The sequence below is a fragment of the Calypte anna genome, chromosome 4B, assembly GCF_003957555.1.
Source record: "Calypte anna isolate BGI_N300 chromosome 4B, bCalAnn1_v1.p, whole genome shotgun sequence".
Classification (NCBI taxonomy): Eukaryota; Metazoa; Chordata; class Aves; order Apodiformes; family Trochilidae; genus Calypte; species Calypte anna.
In genome coordinates, this window is record NC_044249.1 from 13,376,763 (window position 1) to 13,398,553 (window position 21,791).

Sequence of the window (21,791 nt, forward strand, 5' to 3'; positions counted from 1 at the left end):
TTAATTTAACATTCATTAGGAAAACAATTGCAGGTGGATATTTTAGTAAAGATTACATTATGGTGCTGTAGGTACCATGGCATAATGCATTAATCATAATACAATTTTCTTGCATCAGTGTTGATATTTTTGCTGTCAAGGCTATCCTGGAACTCTACAGTAGAAGTATTTTTCCTTATGATTGTTATCTGCTACTGGTTTGTACCAGCAGTATATGGCAATGATGCTCAACCTATGATTCATATGAGGTTTAGGTACCCACTTGGGATACTTTGTTCATACTGTAATAAAGTCTGTCCCCTCCAAGGGCCAAAGAGAATGAAAATGTTGAAAAAAATAGCCCAGAGTTGCTCTGTCAAGGGCAATATTGTGTAGACCTTGGGAGCCAATGGGCAAAGGAATTATGCATGTTCTCACGTCTTCTGAGATAGTCATGCACAAATTAATTATATGTAGATCCTGGATCATGGATCAAATGGCCTTCTCAGGCCTTGTTTGACAGGAAGGATTTGCTGTATTTAGTTTCATACTGGATGATAGTGAAGCAAAATATAGTAACCTTATGCCATGGCATACAAAACTCCCATCTCCAGCATAAAATGCATCAGATGTTTTTATGACTTGTGATTAGGCTCATTTTTGCATAATACTGTGTACACTGGGCTATGTGCCTGGTTAGCTAGAATGAAAGCCATCATTAACCCACTATACAAAAGACCTGGAAGAACTGTATAAAAGTAGAAAGAGACATTGGTTCCACAGAGTATTTGAAATACGTTTTGCTGATTCATCAACATAGTCTGAAAATCTTGAGCAGCTGTGAAGGGCCTTCATCTTGGTGCCTGCAGTTACTGCCCCTCTCACATGTTTTAGCAATTGGTCTGGTTTGCCTCTCATGTTTCACTGACCTCTGCTTAAGTCTCTATCTCAGAGACTACTAGAAGGAATGAAGTGCAAATTAACTTGTGCTTGAAACTACAAGGTAGCACAGGAGTTTGTTGAAAGACCTTGGTGTTTACCTGACCAATAATTTCCATTGTTGTGGCAAATTTATCATTCACCTTCTGATAAAGATGTGAACCCCTGGATACATTGATGAGAAGAGGTGCCTGGCCTGGCATATTTTATTTCGGTAACTGTAAATTCTGAGCTTTAGTAATGAAGGGATTTTTCTTTAGTATTTTAATGGCTCGTTTTGTCTTTGTATAAAAGCAGTTGCAAATAAAAAAAAATTTCTGTCTACTCACAGGTTCAGCATAGATGAGGGCCAGACTTGGAGCACACATAATTTTACCAGCACTTCAGTCTTTGTAGATGGATTACTTAGTGAACCTGGAGATGAGACACTGGTCATGACGTAAGTTTCTGGTTTTATGTTTTTTTCCAGGGCTCTCTCTGATTATGCATCTGAGCATATTTTTATTTGTGTATGTGTGAGTCGGTGACTTTAGCCTCTTGCAGTCACACAGGCTTATACTGATGCCTGCACAGACCTTGTCTGCAGCCTGTCTTAGAAATTATTGCAATATTTCAGATTGTAAAGACAAATTGTTTATATGAAATCTTGCAATGTTACCCTGAGGAACAGTGGGATAATAGTACTGCAAATTCAAATACAAGAAATAGATAAAAAATAACTATTTCCTGCATTTTTCCTATTTTCTACAAATTCTTAGGCAGACTTCATCTATCTTGACTCTTTCTGAAAGTTGGCTTCATTGTATAAACTATGTTGTTGTCCTAGTAACATAATAATAAGTAACCTGCTAATATTTTAGAAGTATCTGAGAATAAAAAACACTGGTCCAATTAGGAGGAAAGGCACCTGCTGACTGCTGCAGGAAAAGGAAATGAACTCAGGTGTGCATGTTGCTAATGTGTGCTCATATCAGAACAATTTGTGTGATCCTTTGCATTGGAGCTCCCTGTGTTCATGACATGCTTTTTCTCCTAGGAGTTACAAATAGAGTTGCCTTTGACATCTACTAGTAGCATTTTCCCCAGGAAGAGAATAGTCTACTGTAAAGTTGTGTAAAGGATCCTCAGCAACCCAGAAATTCTACCCAATCTGTTTAAAAGCATTACACCTAGTTGGTAAGGCTCTACTGTGCAGGAGTGAAGTCAGTCTGCTAGGTCTTTCTTTCTCCACTGTCCCATTTCTCCTCTGTTATTTATACCTATATGACATGTGAAGAGCAGTATTATCCCACCATCTTCCCCTTTTCTCAAACATAGGTTTTTTTATGGTATAATACATGCCACACAAAGCTGCTTACACCTCTGAACGAGGGATTTCCCTTTATTTCAGTAGAAGTACGGGGAATCAAATGCTTATCCTAAACAATACTTACAGGTAGATAAAAAGGTATGTGATGACTATATGCTCTGTTTTGGGTTGGGTTTTTTGGAGGGTTTTTTTTGGTGTGTTCTGGTTTTTTCTTATTAAGTGTTATTTAAAAGAGTGATTTTGTGAGGATGTACTTAAATATCTGGCTGAATTGGATGAAGAGCTCAGGTAAAATGATAGCTTTTTAAAATCATCCATCTGAAATATATAAAGCTGTAGCTACATTTGGTACATGAGCCCAGGATGACAAAAAGGCATCATTTTACTTTTATGTTTCTAAGTGCATAAAGGGGATCTGAGTCCAGCATCTAAATGCCAGTCTTGTAGCATCTTAGTTTGCATCTAACTCTACTGAACACAGAGGACATCAAACACCTCCTGTCACTGACTGGCCCTGAAAAGAATTGCAGCCTTCCTACCAGACTCTAGAGATAATGGGAGGAATAAAGCTCCAGTATGTTTCCTTATTTCTGTTATATCAGTTTCCTTGTCTCTCCTACTGCTTTTGATTGGATTATACCTTAAGGGTGATGTTCTCTACCCAGTGGTGACATCTCTGACTTTCATCAAGATCTCTTATTCTCTCAACTTGTACTGAGTTGCTGGGCATGACTTAATCTGCAGTGAGTTGTTGCTATTGGGAAATGTAAAAAAATCAACTGTGCCATCTTTTCCATGTTATTAGATAAAAGTTATTTTTCTTCTGGGTAGAACATGGTGAGATGAACCTGTGTCTGGAAATGAGAATAAATTAACAGCATCTTTAACACTAAAGAATTCCTGAATCCATTACTAAAGACCTAGTCTGGCATTTTTTACTTGCACAGGAATTTGATATTTTCCCTTTGAAAGGGACTTTGTTCAAGAAAAGACTTTGGGTAAAAGTGTCAAAAAATTGTCAAAAAAGTTGTCAAAATCTGCATAAATTAGCAGAGATAATTTTCAAGTGGGAAGGTAATAACTAAAATGTGTAGAGAAAAATACTGGAACATGCTGTTTTATTTAAAGCTTCTAGAATAAACTCGCAAAACAGTCAAAGAATATTTTACTTGTATGGAAAGCAGCTGTTACTATAGCATAAAATCATGGTTCCACTGAAGCCATCTTTGGAATTTCTTTGAAGATTTTTGGCTTTTATTAAAAAAATAAAAAAATCCATAAAATATTATCTGGGAAAGACATTAGGGGACCTGGTAACACTCTGCGTAAGAGAGGCTTCTCATTCTTCAGCTTGGTGACTGGAAATTTGACCTAATGTATAAGGGACTTCCAGTTGGATTCCTGTTCCAGCCTAACTTATCCAAAATGAAGTGGTCTGGAAAGCTTTACTGAAGAAACAGGGGAATGTGAACCTTGTTGATTTAAGTCTTCATTTCAGAAAGTTTTCTATTTTCTCCAAGATAGAGAAAAAAAATGCTGACTTGTCAAAATTTTTCATAAACTAAGTTGTCATCTGCCAAACAACATTAATCTAAATCATCCATTCAAATCACCCACAGTATTCAAAATATGTGCACTCAAATACCAAGGGAATTATATCTTATTCCATTGTGCTCTGTGATAGACCTAGTTAAGATTTTTAATAGTTTTTAGCAGTAGTATTAAAAAATTACAGGAAACTCATCCTGTGTATATGTTAGTTTCTAAATGAAGGGATCAAATCCAGCATTTATTGTGACATGTATGGTCTGCTAAGAAATCTCCTCAACTAATTGACACATATTCATCAAAATAGTGCAAGGCCTAGTTGGCTTTTTTTTTAATGTTTTTTTTGTTTGTTTTGTTTATTTTTTACAGAATGAAACCCAGTATTAGCAATATTATATATTTGGGAAAAATTACTTAATAATGCTGGCTTGAGTAAGGGCCTAAGTCAGTGGAAAAATGCAGAATTTTTGTGTGCCTGAAATATTGATGTTCCTTTTCAAAGGGAGGAGCTCATATAATAAAAATTTCATAACTGTTGAAACGACATCTAAATCACAGTTCAGCTTCTGGGAATGTTTCCTGAACCAGGTTATTTATGTTGTCTTATCAACCCCATAGGCAGGAAAACTGTGGTACCTTGGACCATGTGCCCTTTTAAAAGGACAATAGGGGGTTATATAAAAGGACTTCTTTTCTTTATGCCAAGTAGAATAAAAGTCTTCCTTAGGGGTAACTGTATTTTTTTCCAGAGGGATTTTTTTCCTCAGGTCTCATAGAGGCGATGCTGAGAACTTTATCACATCTCTGAACTGCAGAACTCCTGTGTGTGCACCTTGTTCTCTTGGAAGTCCACTGTTACATTCCTGTAAGGTTCCTAGGTAATAATGGAAATTAAAAAATAGTCTAATTTAAATGTAATCAAATAAGGTGGATATGATATTGACAGGTGTTAGGTATCAGGGAGAACCATCTGAATTTTTTCAACTGCCAATTCTGCTAGGAAAGTCAGCCTCAGATTTAACAAAATAACTAACTAAACATTACATGTGGGCTGTGAGGCTTATTCTTCTGCCACATATGGCAGCACATTACCTGTCCTCTGAGAATCTTACTAGTTGAAGGTTCTTCTCTGTGTTGCAAAATCTTCACTACTGACTTTTTCATACAGCAACTCTTAAAAAAAGATAGATAACTGGTAGATAAAACTGTATTCTGTAGGAGAATAGCTGCTTTCCAAAGGCAAATTCTAGGTTTTATTTGCAACTAGGTAATCTTTGCTTTGAGAAGCATTGCTCAGTTTGATTTTTTTACTGTCTGGATAATGAAGAACTTATCTGTCAATAAATGACCTTGCTGGAAGAACATTAAGAAAGCAGACTGGTTACTCGATTTCAGTCTAATTTAGACATCAGGTAATCCTGATGTACAGATGTTTGTTTAGTGGCAAGTCTGATGCTTTTGCTGGCATGGTGACAGACAAAAATGTTAGAAGACCAAATCAGTGCATTGTAGTAGCTCTGCCAACTTTTGGTCTTGGAGCTAATACCATGGGGCTGCCCCATCTATCCTCTGTTCAAAAGAAATTCAATGTGTAAGGCTTTGTTTTTTTCTTTTCTTTCTGTAAACTTTTCATAATATATTCATAAGCCTGGGAAATGGATGCTTTTGTTGTCTTCATATAGCCCATATTTAGTACATTTTAAGTGTGGACCTGGAAATGTGTTTGAGTGAGGAGCTGAAAGGTTAGGAATCAGTGTGTTCTAAGAATCTCTTATTGTCTTGCATCTCTTTAAAGGAGGAGAATAGGAGATAAAAAGTGTAATGTGACTTTTTTTATTCTGATAGTCTCTGTGTAATTCTGAGCCCCTGTCACTGAGTGAGTACGTGCAGCTGTGTTGCTCTCACTTCAATTTCAGGGAGACAGTTCCCATTTTTGCTTCTAGTTCTAATAAATGCTGATGATGAGGCAGACATTGGGAACTCTGGCCACAATAAAAACATGAAAATATTTTACAGAAATTTTGGTGAGGCCTTGAAATCCATTTTGCTATAATTTGCTTTCAGAATGAAGGAGCTGCAACTGAGGTGACCATAGGCTGTTTACTCCAGCTTTGCTAGGTGAAGTCTGAATGAAGAATTTCCTACCTGTGATTTTTTTTTTCCCCAAACAGCTTACATTTAAAATATTTTGCTTGGACAGGAATTTACCAAATGGATGGAAAAAATGTTGGAGGTAGTTCACAAACCTCATGGAGCCACTGAACTTCTGGATTAAAAAGGGAACATATTCATCCTGCCCCTCCCGAGCACTTCTTAGAACCTAAGCATTCATTTTCATTCTTTTTCCCCAAAAGAGCTTACACTGAGATGTTTTGGCAGAAAAAAATGATTGGCAATTATTATTTTTGTGGCAGGAAACAATGAAAAAACATATTTTGGTTCAATTTCAACTAAACTGTTTCCTCCCCTCATTTTTCACTTTGGCAGCCAAACAAAAAAACAAAACAAAACAAAAAACCAAAAAAAAAAAAAAAGAGAGAGAACCTACTCTTCTCCTCTTTAGTCTAGTAACTATATGCATGTGTTTGTAGTTTAAGGCACTTAAATTTTAAGTGTCTCTGCATTATTTGCACATGATCTGTTGTGTAAACAAAAACTCTTTGTCTTCAGTTGCTTTGTGTAGGCAGGTGTCTACTTTTGCACATGGAAGCATTCATAATTTCTGCAGTTGCAATTTAGGAAGGCCACAGAAAATGTAACCTCTGTTATGTTCTTTTGGGGAATTAAAAAAGTATGCAGAGTTATAGCCTCAATGTGTAACAGACTGCAGCTTGAATATTACATTATTTGAATCCATTTTACTGGTACAAACCCTTTGACTTCCCTAGTTTTTGTTGATTTTACCATGGCATAAGGGAAGCAAAGACCATTTTTTTGTGTGTGTGGAGGAAAGCATGTCTATAATGATTGATCTGTCTTTTCTTTTTGAAAATGGTAGGTTTTAAATAGCACTGTAGACATAGTTGTGGCTGATGTGCTCTTCCAACCCATATCACCTTGAAAATGTATCCTTAATAAAGTTCCTGCTTCTGTGCATTAGAAAGAACACTGCCTGTGTTGGCAGTGGTTACACTAGAGACAAAGTGCATCCTTCTGTGCCACAACCTCATCACTTTACTCCCTCAGCTTGGTGATTTCTTTATGGATTTTGACATGGGAGGTCATCTGTCTTGCTTCATTGTGGGAAAAAAGTCTGTGGAGGCTTAAGGATTCCATGTACACATCAATATGATCGTATGAAATCGTTTATTAATAATTTGCACTCACCTATATAGAGAAGCCTTGTTTACACAATCATATCATGCAGGTGGCTTTGTATTCCAATTACACATTCCATCCTCACGGAACCACTCTTCTCATATAATTATTTTTCTCTTCTGCTGCCTATTAGTTATCTCTTTCCCATTAGCTCATTTTTAGTAACCTGTAACTAGGCCTCAATAGCCATTAACCCACTGTAGCCTAAGCTGAAGTAAGTCAGGATTGTTCACAATCTGTATATTTCTGAACTGTTTCCCCAGCACCGCATGTTCAAAGGCACTGTAATAATGTGAACTACAACAGGCAAAACTAATAGAAGATTGTCACATTTGTTTGATTTTTCATTATCATTATTTGTAGTTAAAGGTCTAAATTAAGAAAACTCTTGAAGATCACCATAGTCTTTTAGGCAAAAGACAGCTGAGAAAGTTGTTTCTGTTTTAATGCAAATGGTCTCTATTTTCTAGTGAACTGTAAGGAGGGTCAAGTAAGTATTCAATCTGAAACTGCAACTGTATCATAAAAATAATCAAGGTGGTGTGACAGTTAAAAAATATTTTAAAGTACAGTAAGTTTACTGAGAATTGTGATTGCCACTCACATGATTTGCTACAAGCAAGGAAGCCTTACATAGGGAACAAGTTCTAAATACCTTTTAGTATAACTCTGTGACCACTTCAGTTTAAACATGTACTTGCCAAGAGACAGACTGGAAGTTGTTTAAATAATTAATTAAAACCTGGTTTCCTTTCCCATATTGATCACATGCTCACTGTTAGATTTTGGGCTTTAGATCCACAAGGAATATCAGATACCTGCCTTTTTGCACATGTCTGAATATCTTAGGTGCTGCCCAGAAAAATTATTCATAAAAAATTAGTCTCAACAGAACCATTGAGATTGCCCATATCACCTCTATGTGTGGTCCTTAGCTGACTCAGATTTACTGTTGGTAGATTTATACATTTGAAGGATCTCCCAAAACACTGGTAGTCCTGTTCCACCTCTGGCTGGCACACCAAGCAGCAGAGTGTGTCAGCAGGGTAGTACAGGACTGTGCAGACAGATTCTGTTACCTTGGCAGCAGGCTGGTCTGAGCATCACAGTTGACAAAGTCATGTGGAGGAGAGCAAAAGCCAGTGCAGGACTTGGGAGATGAAAGCAGCATGTCTAGAATGAAAGAGACATTTGATTTTAAGCAAAAGTAACTATGCATCACACAGTTGTCTTCACCAGTCCTCAGTACAACTACACAACTTGGACAATTTCAGTTGCTAAATTAAACCTCTGAATAAATTCCACATGTGCTGTGTTCATGACCTTGGGGTAGTAGAACAGGATTCCTTCAACCACTCTGATGTCCTTGAGTATCCTCAGATATTCATCAGTAATGCAAAAATGTTGCAGGTCTAGCTTTGCTGCTCGTCATATCTGATGGATCTGTCAGAGATCAGGCTATTCAAAGCCATTTTCTTTGTCTGGAGACAATATGGCTAACAGCTCAAAGCTTACTCACCAAAATATTACAAAGCGTTATTTATAGGGTGTGTCCTCATTTATGGAGCATCAAATTCATGGTATGGGACACTATAGCTAAAATTCTGCTTTAACAGCAACTGTGTTGATACCGTGAAATGCCATGAGCAAAGTCCTGAAGAACACGGCAAAAAAGCTAGAGAGGAAGGCAAGTGTAGTGAAAAGATGTCTGTGACATCTGGGATGAGCAGTGTGTTGTTCAAAATTGGCCTCATTTTTCATGAATTAAGCCATAAAAGCTGAATGTTTACCTGGTAAGTCTCTGGGAGCCTCCAGCATCAGCACCACAACAGCTCCAGTAAGGTGATTTGCAAGTGGCAGAGGCAGCAGACAGCACAGCTATTGCTGTTCATCTGAACTGAGAACATCTACTGAATAGATGCTCCTTAATAGAAGCATGAATTCAGTGGAAGAGATTATAATTGCATATAATTTCTGTTAAATTAGCTCCCCCTAATTATGGACCTTATCAGGAACAGAAATAACAAGCAATCCTCCAGCAAATAGTTTAAATGGGTTAGCTTAAAAACTTCATTAAACTGTCTCAGCTATCGAATGATACAATCAAATTAAAACACGATGTGCTTATAAATGAGCTATTAACAAATGTACAAAGTTGTTACAGTAACTGAAACACTGAGGTTAAAATTATGGATCCCAAATTCTTGCAAATATAAGTAAATGGATTTCCAAGGTGATTCAAATTTCTCTCAGAAATTATTTTTCCCAGCATCATCTTTCATAGTTTCAATAGAACTGATTTGATGGCTTTCTAATGAAATGTAATTAATCAAGAGGAAGGTTTTAGTAGCTTATGAATTACTGTCATCTTGATATTTAAGTTCTAATCATCACTTACACTACCTCCATTTTTTTCTCTTCATATGATTTTATTTGGCATATATATTTTGCACCTGAGCAACTAGATTGTGATTGCTGTTATATATTGATTTATTGTAGTTAATATTTTTGTATAGTCCGTTGAATCCTACTTTTCATACGTACTCTTCTTTTACTCTTCTTTCTTACTTTGGAAAAAAAAAATATTTTTTTTTTTATTATTCTTGTGACATTTGGTGATACAGTTAGGTGAGCTCTTTTGATGTGTCTACAAAACCTGCCCTGAAAGGGGCAATGACTGTTATTGCAGTAACAGCATTAATAACCATGAGGTCATGTTTTCAGGTGGTTTGCTGAGCTGGGTGCATGTAAGGTGCTGTGTTCCCTAGGAAATTTCCCCCTAGGAATTCCAAAGCTGTATGGCTGCGTTTTTCAAGGGTTTTGTGGCTGTGCTGAGACACTTGCTTGGATATCAGGAGTTTACTTAAGCCAGAGAATGATGGTATCAGTGGTGCAGATATTGTATTGTATTTCCATAATGGAAGTAGGGCTAATTTGAGTTTTGGATTTGTGTTTTTGTTTTGATTTGGTTTTTTTAGTGGTTTGGTGGTCTTTTTTTCCCAACAGTCTGGACCAGCAGCCAGAGAGGTTATTTCTGCCTTTTAATAACAATCCATGGAGGAACAGTTTATAGTTCACCCACTGAAGGCAGTGCCTTTGCTCTATAAACATGTAGTTTATATGTAGTTTCCATATTCTTCTTGTAGAACTGGCATAATTTCTAGAATAATTTCTAAAATTTTAACATGTGGGACTGGGCAATATCTTAGAAGTTTATCTTTTCTAGCTCTAATCCAGGTATTTCAGTAATTTCTCACTCCAGTGAAGGAGAATAAACATTTCAGTATGTTTTATAAAATTACATTACATTTTATAAAATGACTATTAAAGCATCACAGAATGTCTGAGGTTGGAAGGGACCTCTGGAGGTCGTCTGGTCCCCTGCTCAAGTAGGGCTACCTAGAGCCACTCACCCAGGACCATATCCAGACAGCTCGAGTACCACCAAGGCTGGAGATTCCATGATCTCCCTAAGCAACGTTCGCCAGTGCTTGGTCACCCTCACAGTAAAAAAAAAAAAAAAAAAAAAAAAAAAAAAAAAAAAAAAAAAGTTTCCTGCTGTGTTTCCACAGGGAACCTCCTGTTTACATCTTCTTTCCACTCTTCCTTCAGGGATTTAGAGATATTAATAGGATTCCCCCTGATCTTTCTTCTCTCCATGCTGAACAGACTCATCTCTCAGCTTTTCCTCATAGGAAAGATGCTGTCATCCCTTCATCATCTTTGTGGCCCTTTGTTGGATTCCCTCCAGTCTGTCCCTGTCACTGACACATTACTCCAGGTATGACCTCATCAGTTCTGAAGAGAAGGAATTCAAGAATTCTTCAACTTTATCTTTTAAGTTTATTGATCCCTTTCTTTCCTCTGTTTTGCCCCTCCTCCAGATCTCTTTGGAAACAACTCTTCAATCTATAACAAGACATTTTTTTGTACTTTTCAGCTTTATCTTTACCAGACAAAATCCATAATGCTTTCAGTCTTTCTTCACTGGTTATATTGTCTAAGTAGCTTATGAGTCATCCTTACCCCTCTTCAAATTAATTTTTGGTGGGTGTCTAAATATGCATTTAATATCCAAAATTAGACACTGTTCTTCCAAAGGTTCTCCCAGTGCCAAGTTTATAAAATTAATTAGCTCCATGTTTTCTGCTTTCCAATTCTGAATGCAACCTAGAATTAATCTTCCTTCTTTTGCAGCAACATTGCATTCTTGTTTTAATTTCCCAGAATTTAGAAAGAACTTTTGAAAGTTATTATTCATTTTGGTTTTGCACCTTTGTTGTGGGTTGGTGTTTTCTTGTTTTGGTTTTTTTCTTTTCTTTTTTTTTCCTAGGAGCAGTTTTGGTTTTGGAGTAAGTCATGTTGATTTCTGACCATTGCTTCCATCAGCCTATGTCTGCTCTCTTTCTGCTATGTTATCCACAAAATTTTGTGTTATTTGACCACAGGAGTGTTAATGACCACAGGTTGGACCCATCGTATCTTTCCAATACATATCTCAAAATATTTCCCTGTTCGATGACTACTTCTAGAAAATTGATTCTTTTAAATGGATATGTGCTCCTGGTTTAGCAAAGGTCAAAATATGCTACATTTCCTCCTTTCCTTAACCCACTAAGCCATTTACCCTGTAAAAGAAGGAGATTACATTACTTTGACATGATTTGGTTTTGACACATCTACAGTGACTATTTTTTCCCTTTAAATTATCTCCAACATGTTTTAAGTGGATACCTTCATAATTTGTTTGATATCTTTGTGGATAACAAAATTAAATGTGTAACTCCCTGAGATACAGGGTTTTGGGTTTTTTTGGGTGGGGGGGGTGTTTGGTTTTGTTTGGGGGTTCTTTCTTTGTTTTTTATTTGCTTGTGTTTGGGGTTTTTTTTGTTTGGTTTGGTTTTGTTTCCTTTTTATGTTTTTGTTTGGTTTTGTTTGGTTTTTTGGCTTTTTTTGTTTTTGTAAGTTTGTGGTTTTTGTTTACATACATGGTATTTTGCTTACACACATATATACCAATATGTGTGTATGTCTATATTGGCAAAATGTTTCTTTTTCCATAGTCATCTGCAGTCACACTTATCCTCTGGGAAGTCTCAGATAATTAATAATAGTTCAGAGATTTTTTTTATATATATGCTTAGGAAAATTTCATTCTTCTGTTCTGCACTGAACTCAACCATCTTCTAGCTTCTCCTTTCATGAGTAACATGCCTGAGATAGCAAACATGAATGAGGAGAATTTCATTTGTTCTCTAGAATATACTTTTCTTGAGGTAGTTGTGAAGCTCTGACAGCATTAAGCTGCTTGCATTAGAATGAATTTGTAGATAAATGAGTTAATAAAAGACAAATTTGCAGAGATTGTTGTGTCTGAAGAAGCATTCACTGAGGTAGGTAGCTTCTTAAACACAGTATGAAATCTGCCTTACGTTAATACATTGCACGGAGAAAAAAAATATTTTTTTAAAGAAACATGTATATGTTTTTAGCATGCAAAATATACTTTGTTGCTGTCAGCAAAGCCAGTCATATTGAAGCAGGCATTGTGAAAAAAGCATGAGACCACCTAAGTAGTCACTTTTTTGCATATGTAACTAGAAGTGAATAAGGTTATAAGGTGACAGCAGCTCTCATGATCCAGCTGAAAAGGAACTAAACCTGCAGATCTTGACGCAAGACAGTCTTCCTGCTGAGAGAAATAGAACCACACACTTACGTGCACATACAGCCAGTGGACTGAGCCACATTTTTCTGGTTTTGTGTATTGTTTCTACTTCTGAGTCATGGGTAGCTTGAAAAGAAAGATGATCCAAGTACTCCAGCCTCAGAAACTCACAAAGACAAGGGTAAGATTTGCAAACTAAATACACATTTCATTTTAATTAAGTGCACTTATGGTGATGAGGTTTCTTGTGAGCATGGATTGGTTGGTCATTATTATCTGGGCAGTATGAACAGTAATCTGTAGATGCCTACGTCTTAGTGTTTTGCCTGAGAAGTGAAAGTATCGGAAGAGGGGGAAATCACTGTGCATCTTTAGTCTCTGCAATTTTTTTTCAGACTTTATGGTAGACTTTACAGCTCTACATCCATCTATCAGGGAGGAATTTCAATGTTATGCTGTTACCTCTGTGCTGCAGAGAATCAATAATTTCCTCACTTCTGGTCTACCTTAGTTCCACTTTGAACCTGGTATTCAGGACAAGAGAAATGACTGCACAGCAGAATCCTTTCAGCAAAACTGCCCCATTCCTGCTGTGTCTGGATTTGGACAAAACTGAGAGCAAAACAAAAGGAATGAATTAGTTTGAAGAATGCTATTAAAGCTGGGAATATGAACTCTCTGTGCAGTACGAATTGCACAGAAAGTATTGGCTTCAGAATCAACCTTAAAGTCTTTGGCAAGTAAGCCACATAAGCCTGATACAAACCACAAATACATTTGACTTTTACCCAAAAACGTCTTTAACCTTTCTAATTTGTTGCTGAATGTCATACTCACCCATTTTGGTTTGGAAATAAATATTTTGACTTTGAAAATGTTGGCTGCTTTGAAAGTACATCTTGGTTTTTAAAGCAGTGAGATTTCTTTTTTTTTCTTCCCCCCAAAACTTTGCAGTTTATGGCTGGTTTTTGTTATATTTTGGACTATCTGAAATTAAGAGAAGAGAGTTCTTCCACAGAGTGTCTAGATCCAGTGTATTCCTTAGAAATTAATTCAACTTTATGGTACTGTTGTGAGTGTGAACAGTAGCAAATTGCCATCTGAAATGTGTAGAAATTAAGGAAAGAAAACCACACAAACAACTGAAGAAGTAGCATCATAATCATAAAGAATGAGTGACAGAGCTGGAAACTGAACCCGATGATCCTGGGTTCTGCTCCCTGATCTGAACTTCTTGTCAAAAAATGTTTTATATAACCAAATAGACAAAAATGTTGGTTCCACATTAGAAAAGGTAGTATAGTTCCATTTAGGTTTCTGTGTAGTTTGCTGGGGGAAAAAAAATCACTAATCTGTGAGCTCTGTTTTTTTAATTGTAGAGTTTAGTAGACAACTCTTAAGTGTTTTCTAACTAAACACATTGTATATGAAGAGGAATAAAAGTGTAAGAAAAAATAACCAAGGACCTTTTAGCAGGGAACCATGACCAATAAAAGGAAAAGGTAGAACTGACAATTTGAACATCAGATGTATGGTACTTCTTTCCAGTAAGGTGTTACTTCCGATCTTTTTGTTCAGAGTCTTTGGACATATCAGCTACCGCTCAGATTGGGAACTGGTGAAGGTGGACTTCCGACCATCCTTCACCAGGGAATGCACTGATGATGACTATGAATCTTGGGAACTCACAAATCTACAGGTATTCATGGTCTTACATTCACTGCTACAACTTTTCCATGGCTTTCATGTAGAACTATGTGCTAGGAAAATGTTTTCAAGTAGAACCTGGATGCTACCTCCCCAGCTCTGTTCTCCTTACATCGGTATTTTCTAATTTTACAGTAGTTTAAAATGGAGGAGGATTTTCTTTTCCCTTTGGTTGTGTGATGTGTGTCCTGGGAAAGGCAGAAGTGTATCTGGTGGTCTGCCATAATAATAGGTGGTCCTGCTGGATTGGAAAAATATACCATAAACTAAAGTGTGTAATATCGATTGAAGTAACTTCAGCAGGCAGTCATATGTACTGCCAACTTCCTGACCACATACTGTACTCGTATATAAATTTCCATAAGTAACACCCACTCCAGAAGAAATTTAAGTTCTCAATGGACCAATCATGTAATGAAGTCCAGTTGTTTAGGGCAATAACATTTCTGCAGTAATGCATTAACATTGTACTAATCCTGATTTTCTGGCCAAACACAATTTTGGGAAGCTATATTCTCTATACAGTGTATTGATTAAAGAGACCAATGTGAGGTTTTTATACATTAAATGGAATATTTTATATTTCTTCATAATAATTCTTATTATTATGTTTGTACTCCTTCCAGTCCATTTGTTCTCTTGCTTTCTGCAGGGCTGGGTTTTTTTGGATACTTCTCTGTTATTCCAGCTCTTCAGCTCTCATTTGCTAGCTCTCATGCCTAATTTTATACTTCTTGTTTGGGAATGCTGTGTATTTACTAGGAATGTTATGCAGATCTGAGCCAAAGAGTAACAGCATCTTGGGGTATTTTCACTGTAGTATCTCAGGAATTTTAAACCACTAAAATTACTTTGACAAAGTACAAGCAGCAGGAAAGTGTTTAGATAGTCTTAATTCTACCTGCATCCACATGGTTGGTGTTTTGTGTTGACTGCAGGGATGAGACAATTTAGACAGATTGAGACAGAACTTTAGCCATCTGCCTCCACAATGAATTTTTAAATGGCCAGTTCTAGGGTTGTGCCTAGATTGTGCACATGTGAAACATGATTTCACATTTCAAAATTTAAAATTTTCATGTATATCTTTGGATTTGTGCCCTGAAATGTAATGTATGTTACAACTCTGTAGTGGCTCATGAGTGGACAGCAGTGGCTGTGAGAGCTTTGTGTACCCATGCATTTGAATATAAAAGAGTTGATAAAAGTTTATAGTCTTGGCATCAAGAGCAGCCTTTCTTAGGACAACATAAGGTTAGGGTTAGGGTTACAGTGTGGTGTAGGTTACAGTGTGCAGTAAGTCTTGTGCTTTGATGTTCAGGGTGATCGTTGCATCATGGGCCAGCAGAGGAGCTTTCGGAAGAGGAAGATTTCATCATGGTGCATTAAAGGGAGAAGTTTCACATCAGCTTTTACATCCAAAGTTTGTGAATGCGTGAACTCTGATTTCTTATGGTAAGTCTGTCTGTGGAGCTCTTGATTTATCGCTAGTTTGTGCTTCGTTTATTTTATGTCCCTCTTCCCACACAGCCATGTATAAACAAATAGGCAGCATGTAATTTGAATAACAGGTTGCTTTTTTTATTTTCCGTTATTTAAAACATGCCATGTTTTAAGTTTTTGTTTCACATGAATGAATGAATCCTGATGTTTTTCTCTTTTGATCAAGACTTGAAAAATGTCCATTGGATTGATTTATGAGGAAAGCAAACCCTTTCTATTTGCAAATGCAGCAAAAAGAAACAGAAAAAAGTGTTTCGCTCTGGGTGGCAAAGGCAATCATAAAAATCTAAGTTTCCAAGAGAGTTAATTTTGCAGAACTGACAAAGCAATTACAACCAACTTTTCCTTCAGGTGTGCACAACTCCCCTTGAAATTAGACTTAGAACAGAACTGGCTTCATCATCTTGTATTTAGAATAATAATTTAAATAATAATACTTTAAAAACTCTTTTTACTCTTAAAAAAAGTAGCCTCATCCACCTCAAATTAGACTGATGAATGAAGTGAGGATAGTAACAGATTTGATGTTTATGTTTTTCAGTGATTATGGATTTGAGCGCTCTGCCTCTCTGAAGTCAGAGTCTAGCAAATGCTTTGCTGATTTTTGGTTTAACACTGAAGAACCTCCTGAAGACTGTGTGCTGGGGCAGGCATACACCAGCAGCACTGGGTAAGCTGATTTTGCTTTCAGCTGACTTGCAGAGGCTTCCAGAGCTGGGGAGAGCACTCCAGCCAAGAGCCACATAGATGGCTTTAAGGAAATGTAAATCAGGCAAACTAAGAAAACTGGATATGCAAAAGTTCTAATTCTGGCCTAGAGCAAGTGCAAAAGCTTCCTCCAAACCAATGAAAAAGAATTGTTACTTTATGTGTTCACAGCAGCTGAAAGAATAACCCATTTGAAAAGAGGGCAGAGCTGTCTTGTTTCCAGTATTTTTATATTTAACTCTGTAACCGCATTTTGTAGCCATCATTATGCTTCTGATAGGAGTGTCCAAAGGTATTATTTTTAAATTTTTTTTAGCCCATTGCTTGAGTTGAGACCAATTTTCAGTTTGAAATTGATGAATTACTCTGAGGAGCCAGTAACATCTCACAGAACTTAACAGTCTCTCACTTCCATAGGTTAAGGAGTTCTGTGGAGAATAGATCCTCTTCCTGACCATATGGGATGCTCAGAATCAAAGGAAAGCTTTAGTAACTGTAAACAATACCACACAGAATACACACAGCAAAGTAGGCTGACGTCTGTGCTGAGAATAACTTGCAGCTGGCATCTATTCTGGCTTATCATAACATGATCTCTGTTGGCTGTGGAGAGGAGAACCAAATGATGAAATGTCAAATCTGGCAACTGAATGGTCTCTGTATATTTGCCTTACCAATGAAAATTATGCCTTTTGGGTTGTGTCTGACAGCTGCGATATACAGAATAGGAATTCAAAGGACTGGAGTCTGACTCCAGTTTTAAAGGATGTTTAAAAATTAAATACCTGAGTGAAACCGATCTGTAAATAATTACTGTACGCATCCAAGTATTTCATTATTAGGCCTTTTGAAATGTTAGGCTTTTCAATCTCTTGTACCACAATGTTAAATAAATGCTTTAAGTGTTTTAAGAAATCAATATATATGAGAGCAGCAGAAAAGCAAGTGATTACAAGTTAGTGCAAAAGGTCCTTGATCTAATTTTTTCCCAATCTTTAGGGTCTGAATTAAAGTCTCTAGTGCACTGTTGAAATCTAGGAAAGGGTATGGCAGAGAGGACAGCTCCTGGAGGGCTGCTCAGGCATTGTTTCTAAATTTGACAAGGCAGACTCTTTCAGTGCATGAAAGTGAAATTCTCATTGTGCTCTACACTCTCTTCAATGGGTTTTACTCAGTAAAGGCGATGTCTCTCACCAAAGCATTTGCATCATGAGTTGGTTTTGATCATCTGCATTCTGGCCTGTTTGGGAACCAAAGGAGTATTCATTAGCTACTCTTAGATTCAGTGACTGATGGCATTCTCCTGTTTACTTCTGATTCATTCTGCTCACTGCTTGCTGTTTCTGCAGGTACAGAAAGGTTGTTTCTAATGTGTGTGAAGGTGGTGTAGACCTACAGCAGAACTTAGCACAGCATATGTGTCCATTGATTGCTCCCAAAGGACTTCAGATCAGCATCAGAGAAGAAAGTCTGGCTGTTAAGCCTGGGGAAGACATCACCTTCATTGTCAGACAAGAGCAGGTAGTAATGAACATAGGCTTTATGAGAGTTTCCTCACTACTTTTATGGTTCCTTTCTCTTCTACCTGCTTTGATACTGAATGAGGGTAAGTTGTACTTGAGAGAAAAATGAATCATTCTCTATGTACCGAAAATTCTGTTATTCCAGTGAATCAGACAATCCAGTAAGCACAGTAAACCACCAGATTCTGTCCACAGAATGAGATTTGTTTCCTCAGTGGCGTAGTCAGTCATGATTCCTTAAAGGCATCAGCTTCTTTGAAAATCAAAGGGACTAAATTATCAGAGGTTCTTGAACTGAAAATTATAACTGCTGAATCAGAGAACAGCAGAAATTTTTTTAAAATCTGACTTTTCTGAAAGGAATTAGGCAAAGCTTTACAGAAATCAGCAAATATCACTGCAGTAGAATATTTATTATGTATTAGAGAATGTATTAGGTATTAGTAGTGTTGCCAGTGATAATTTTTTGTTATGTTTATTGAGAGAGAGAACACCCTAAGGCCCTGACCAAAGGCAGAGAGTAACTTTTGGATTAATTGTTTGCTGTGGGTGACTTTCTTAATGACATTTTTTTAGTATTAGTCAGTGACTGTTGTGCTCAGGTTACCAGAGTATTGTACTTCCTGGCTAATCCTCCTGGTCTGTAAAGATTTAAAAAGGTTTGCAATATTTTGGCAGACGTGTGTGAAATAAATCAGGCGTTTGGGATTTATTTCAGTAATGGAATCTAGAAGGTTACATGCAGAACATCACTCTGCTTAATGCCTCACAAGCTCTGCATCTGAGTGCTTGCAGTGCCCCAGCAGTTGTGTGGCAAATTGCACTGCCCTCTTTTGTTACCATTTATTTGGAAATCTTTGTTTTAAGAATAGAGCATTTGGTAGCAATTTGGACTCTAATGATTTTGATTGGCAGTTGGATTTTTTAATTTCCTACTCTGAAGATTCTGAAGCTTTCATAAATCTCTGTAGCAGTTTGTAAACCACTTAAAACTGTTCAAAAATCTCCTTTAAGGGAATCCTGTGCTGTGTTTTTTGGTGAAGTCTTAGCTTGGCACTTTGAACTGGACAAGGCACGTTTAAAAGAAATGTAACAGTTTGCCTCCCCCTGTGGCCGAGAATGAAACTTCTGCTCTCATGTGCTGAGTGCTGGTGTTCAGGGTTTCATCTGTTCAGCAAAGTTGATGTGAATGCATGTTGCTGGGTGGAGGAATGCCAGGCATTAGGGAGTAAAGAAAGTAGAATCACAGAATCAGCCAGGTTGGAAAGGACCTCTGAGATAATCAAGTCCAGCCCTTGATCCACTACCACTGTGATTCCCAGACCATGGCACTGAGTGCCACATCAGTCTCCTTTAAAAACCTCCAGGGACAGAGAATCCACCACCTCTCTGAGCAGCCCATTCCAATGCCTGATCACCCTCTCTGTAAAGACTTTTTTCCTGTAAAGACTTTTTTACCAAACCTTCCCTGGCAGAGCTTAAGCCCATGCCCTCTTGTCTTACTGGTAGCTACTTGGGAGAAGAGACCGACCGCCCCCTGGCTCCAACCTCCTTTCAGAGAGCTGTAGAGTGATGAGGTCTCCCCTGAGCCTCCTCCAGACTGAACACCCCCAGCTCCCTCAGCCTCACCTCACAGGACTTGTGCTGGATCCCTTCACAGCCTCCTTGCTCCTCTCTGGACCTGCTCCAGCACCTCAGTCTCCTTCCTGAACTGAGGGGCCCAGAACTGGACACAGTACTCAAGCTGTGGCCTCACCAGTGCTGAGTACAGGGGAAGAATCCCTTCCCTGGACCTGCTGGCCACACTGTTCCTGACACAGGCCAGGATGCCATTGGCCTTCTTGGCCACCTAGGCACACTGCTGGCTCATGTTCACCTTCCTGTCAATCCAGACTCCCAGGTCCCTCTCTGTCTGGCTGCTCTCAGCCACTCTGTGCCCAGTCTGGAGCTCCCCATGGGGTTGTTGTGGCCAAAGTGCAGGACCCAGCACTTGGCCGTGTTGAAACTCATCCCACTGGAATCAGCCCAACTCTCCAGTCTGTCCAGGTCCCTCTGCAGAGCCCTCCTGCCTTCCAGCTGATCCACACTCCCCCCCATCTTAGTGTCATTTGTGAATTTGCTAATTGTGGACTCAATCCCCTCATCTAAATCATCTATGAAGATATTAAACAGAACTGGGCCCAACGCTGATCCCTTGGGGACACCACTGGTGAGTGGCCACCAATTGCATCAGCACCATTCACTACCACTCTGTGGTGGCCTCCAGCAGTTCCTAACCCAGCACAGAGTGCTGTCTGAGCCCTGGGCTGTCAGGAGGCTTTAGGTATGTCTGTGCAATCTGCTAGTGACCTCAGAAATAATAAAAATTTATAATTAGAATTATTTTTTCCCTAATCTGGCTGGCTGAATACATAAATAAATAACATCATGACAATCGTGTTTCGCATGGAAGTGGAGGCCCCAGTTTCTTTTAAATGTAACCAGTTTTCCCCTGTGTGACTCTTGTTATCACAAGAGTTGTGCTGCTCTGACTGCTTTCTGTCTCCCCTGGCCAGAGAAACAGAACTGCCTTGGTGTTTTGAAACCATTCTTATCTTTACACTAGGGAAGCTTTTAGAATAAAAACATTAAGTGAAGCTTCCATCTCCTAGCTTTCAACAGTGGTTTCAGTCTCACCTGGAAAAAAGTATGCATATATACTTGTTAGCATAAGAAAGAGTGAACAAGAACAGTTTGGAAGGTAATGTTGTCTAAAGAGATTCTACTTACTAGCACATTGCTGGCGAGAAGACATGTCTTTTGCTTTAAACTTTCATAACGTAGTATCTCCTCTCCTAAATTCTGCACAGCTGACAAAATAAAGATGTTATTTGAAAAAAAAAGTATTCACAATGAAGCTTTCAGTCTCCTTCTCTGTGTTGTAATAACGTGTTTAGGTATTTGATAACACTGCATGTCCCTTATTATAGGTATACTTTTACATTATAAGCTATGTTCTTTCATCTGATAAACTTGGAAGAAAATCAACCAAACTGCAAAATAAGTACGGTTTTCTTCCTTTTCTAGTGCGAGGGCACAGAAGGTCTGTGCTTTGTTTAGTCCTTTGATTTCACATTTGTTCTGCCTTTTGGGATTAGATTTTGATACAAATCTGTTTGAGACAGTGGTTTACGGAGAAGTGAATTAATTTTTTACTACTTTGAGAGGTGTCAATCCTTCTCTGATCTGATGGCCATTGAAGTCATGTGACTCACATATGGATGTATATGTTCCTTTCCTAGAGACAATGAAGAGTTTTAAGCCAACACTGTTTTCTCAATACAAAGGATTTTCTGCAAAGCCTGTCCCTGCAGCCTGATTTTAGTTGCATAGATGGGGCGTCCATGCACTGTGGCAAGCAAGCAGGAACATTTTGCTGAAAACAAAGGAAGCAGGGGGCAGCTTGTTAAGGCAGTGAGGCCAGTAGTGTGGAGAAACTCTTTCTGTTCATAGCTAAAATGTATTTTCTTTTGACTCCTTCCACATCACCAATCTTCATAGGACATGCCTGACTGATCTCCTGAGCAGCCACTCTGTGACAACATGAGTG

General features: G+C 38.0%; 1 protein-coding gene across 1 annotated transcript in view; it reads left to right on the plus strand.

Annotated features, from left to right (window-relative positions):
• The window catches only part of SORCS2 (sortilin related VPS10 domain containing receptor 2), a gene marked incomplete at its 5' end in the record, with an annotated part of 484,969 nt that overhangs the window by 452,576 nt on the left and 10,602 nt on the right, over positions 1-21,791 (plus strand). Inside the window, 5 exons of the mRNA XM_030450889.1 lie at positions 1,250-1,357; positions 14,340-14,460; positions 15,790-15,923; positions 16,513-16,641; positions 18,029-18,200. Of these exons, the coding sequence (XP_030306749.1) occupies positions 1,250-1,357; positions 14,340-14,460; positions 15,790-15,923; positions 16,513-16,641; positions 18,029-18,200 (664 nt within the window). The remainder of the gene's footprint in view (positions 1-1,249; positions 1,358-14,339; positions 14,461-15,789; positions 15,924-16,512; positions 16,642-18,028; positions 18,201-21,791) is intronic.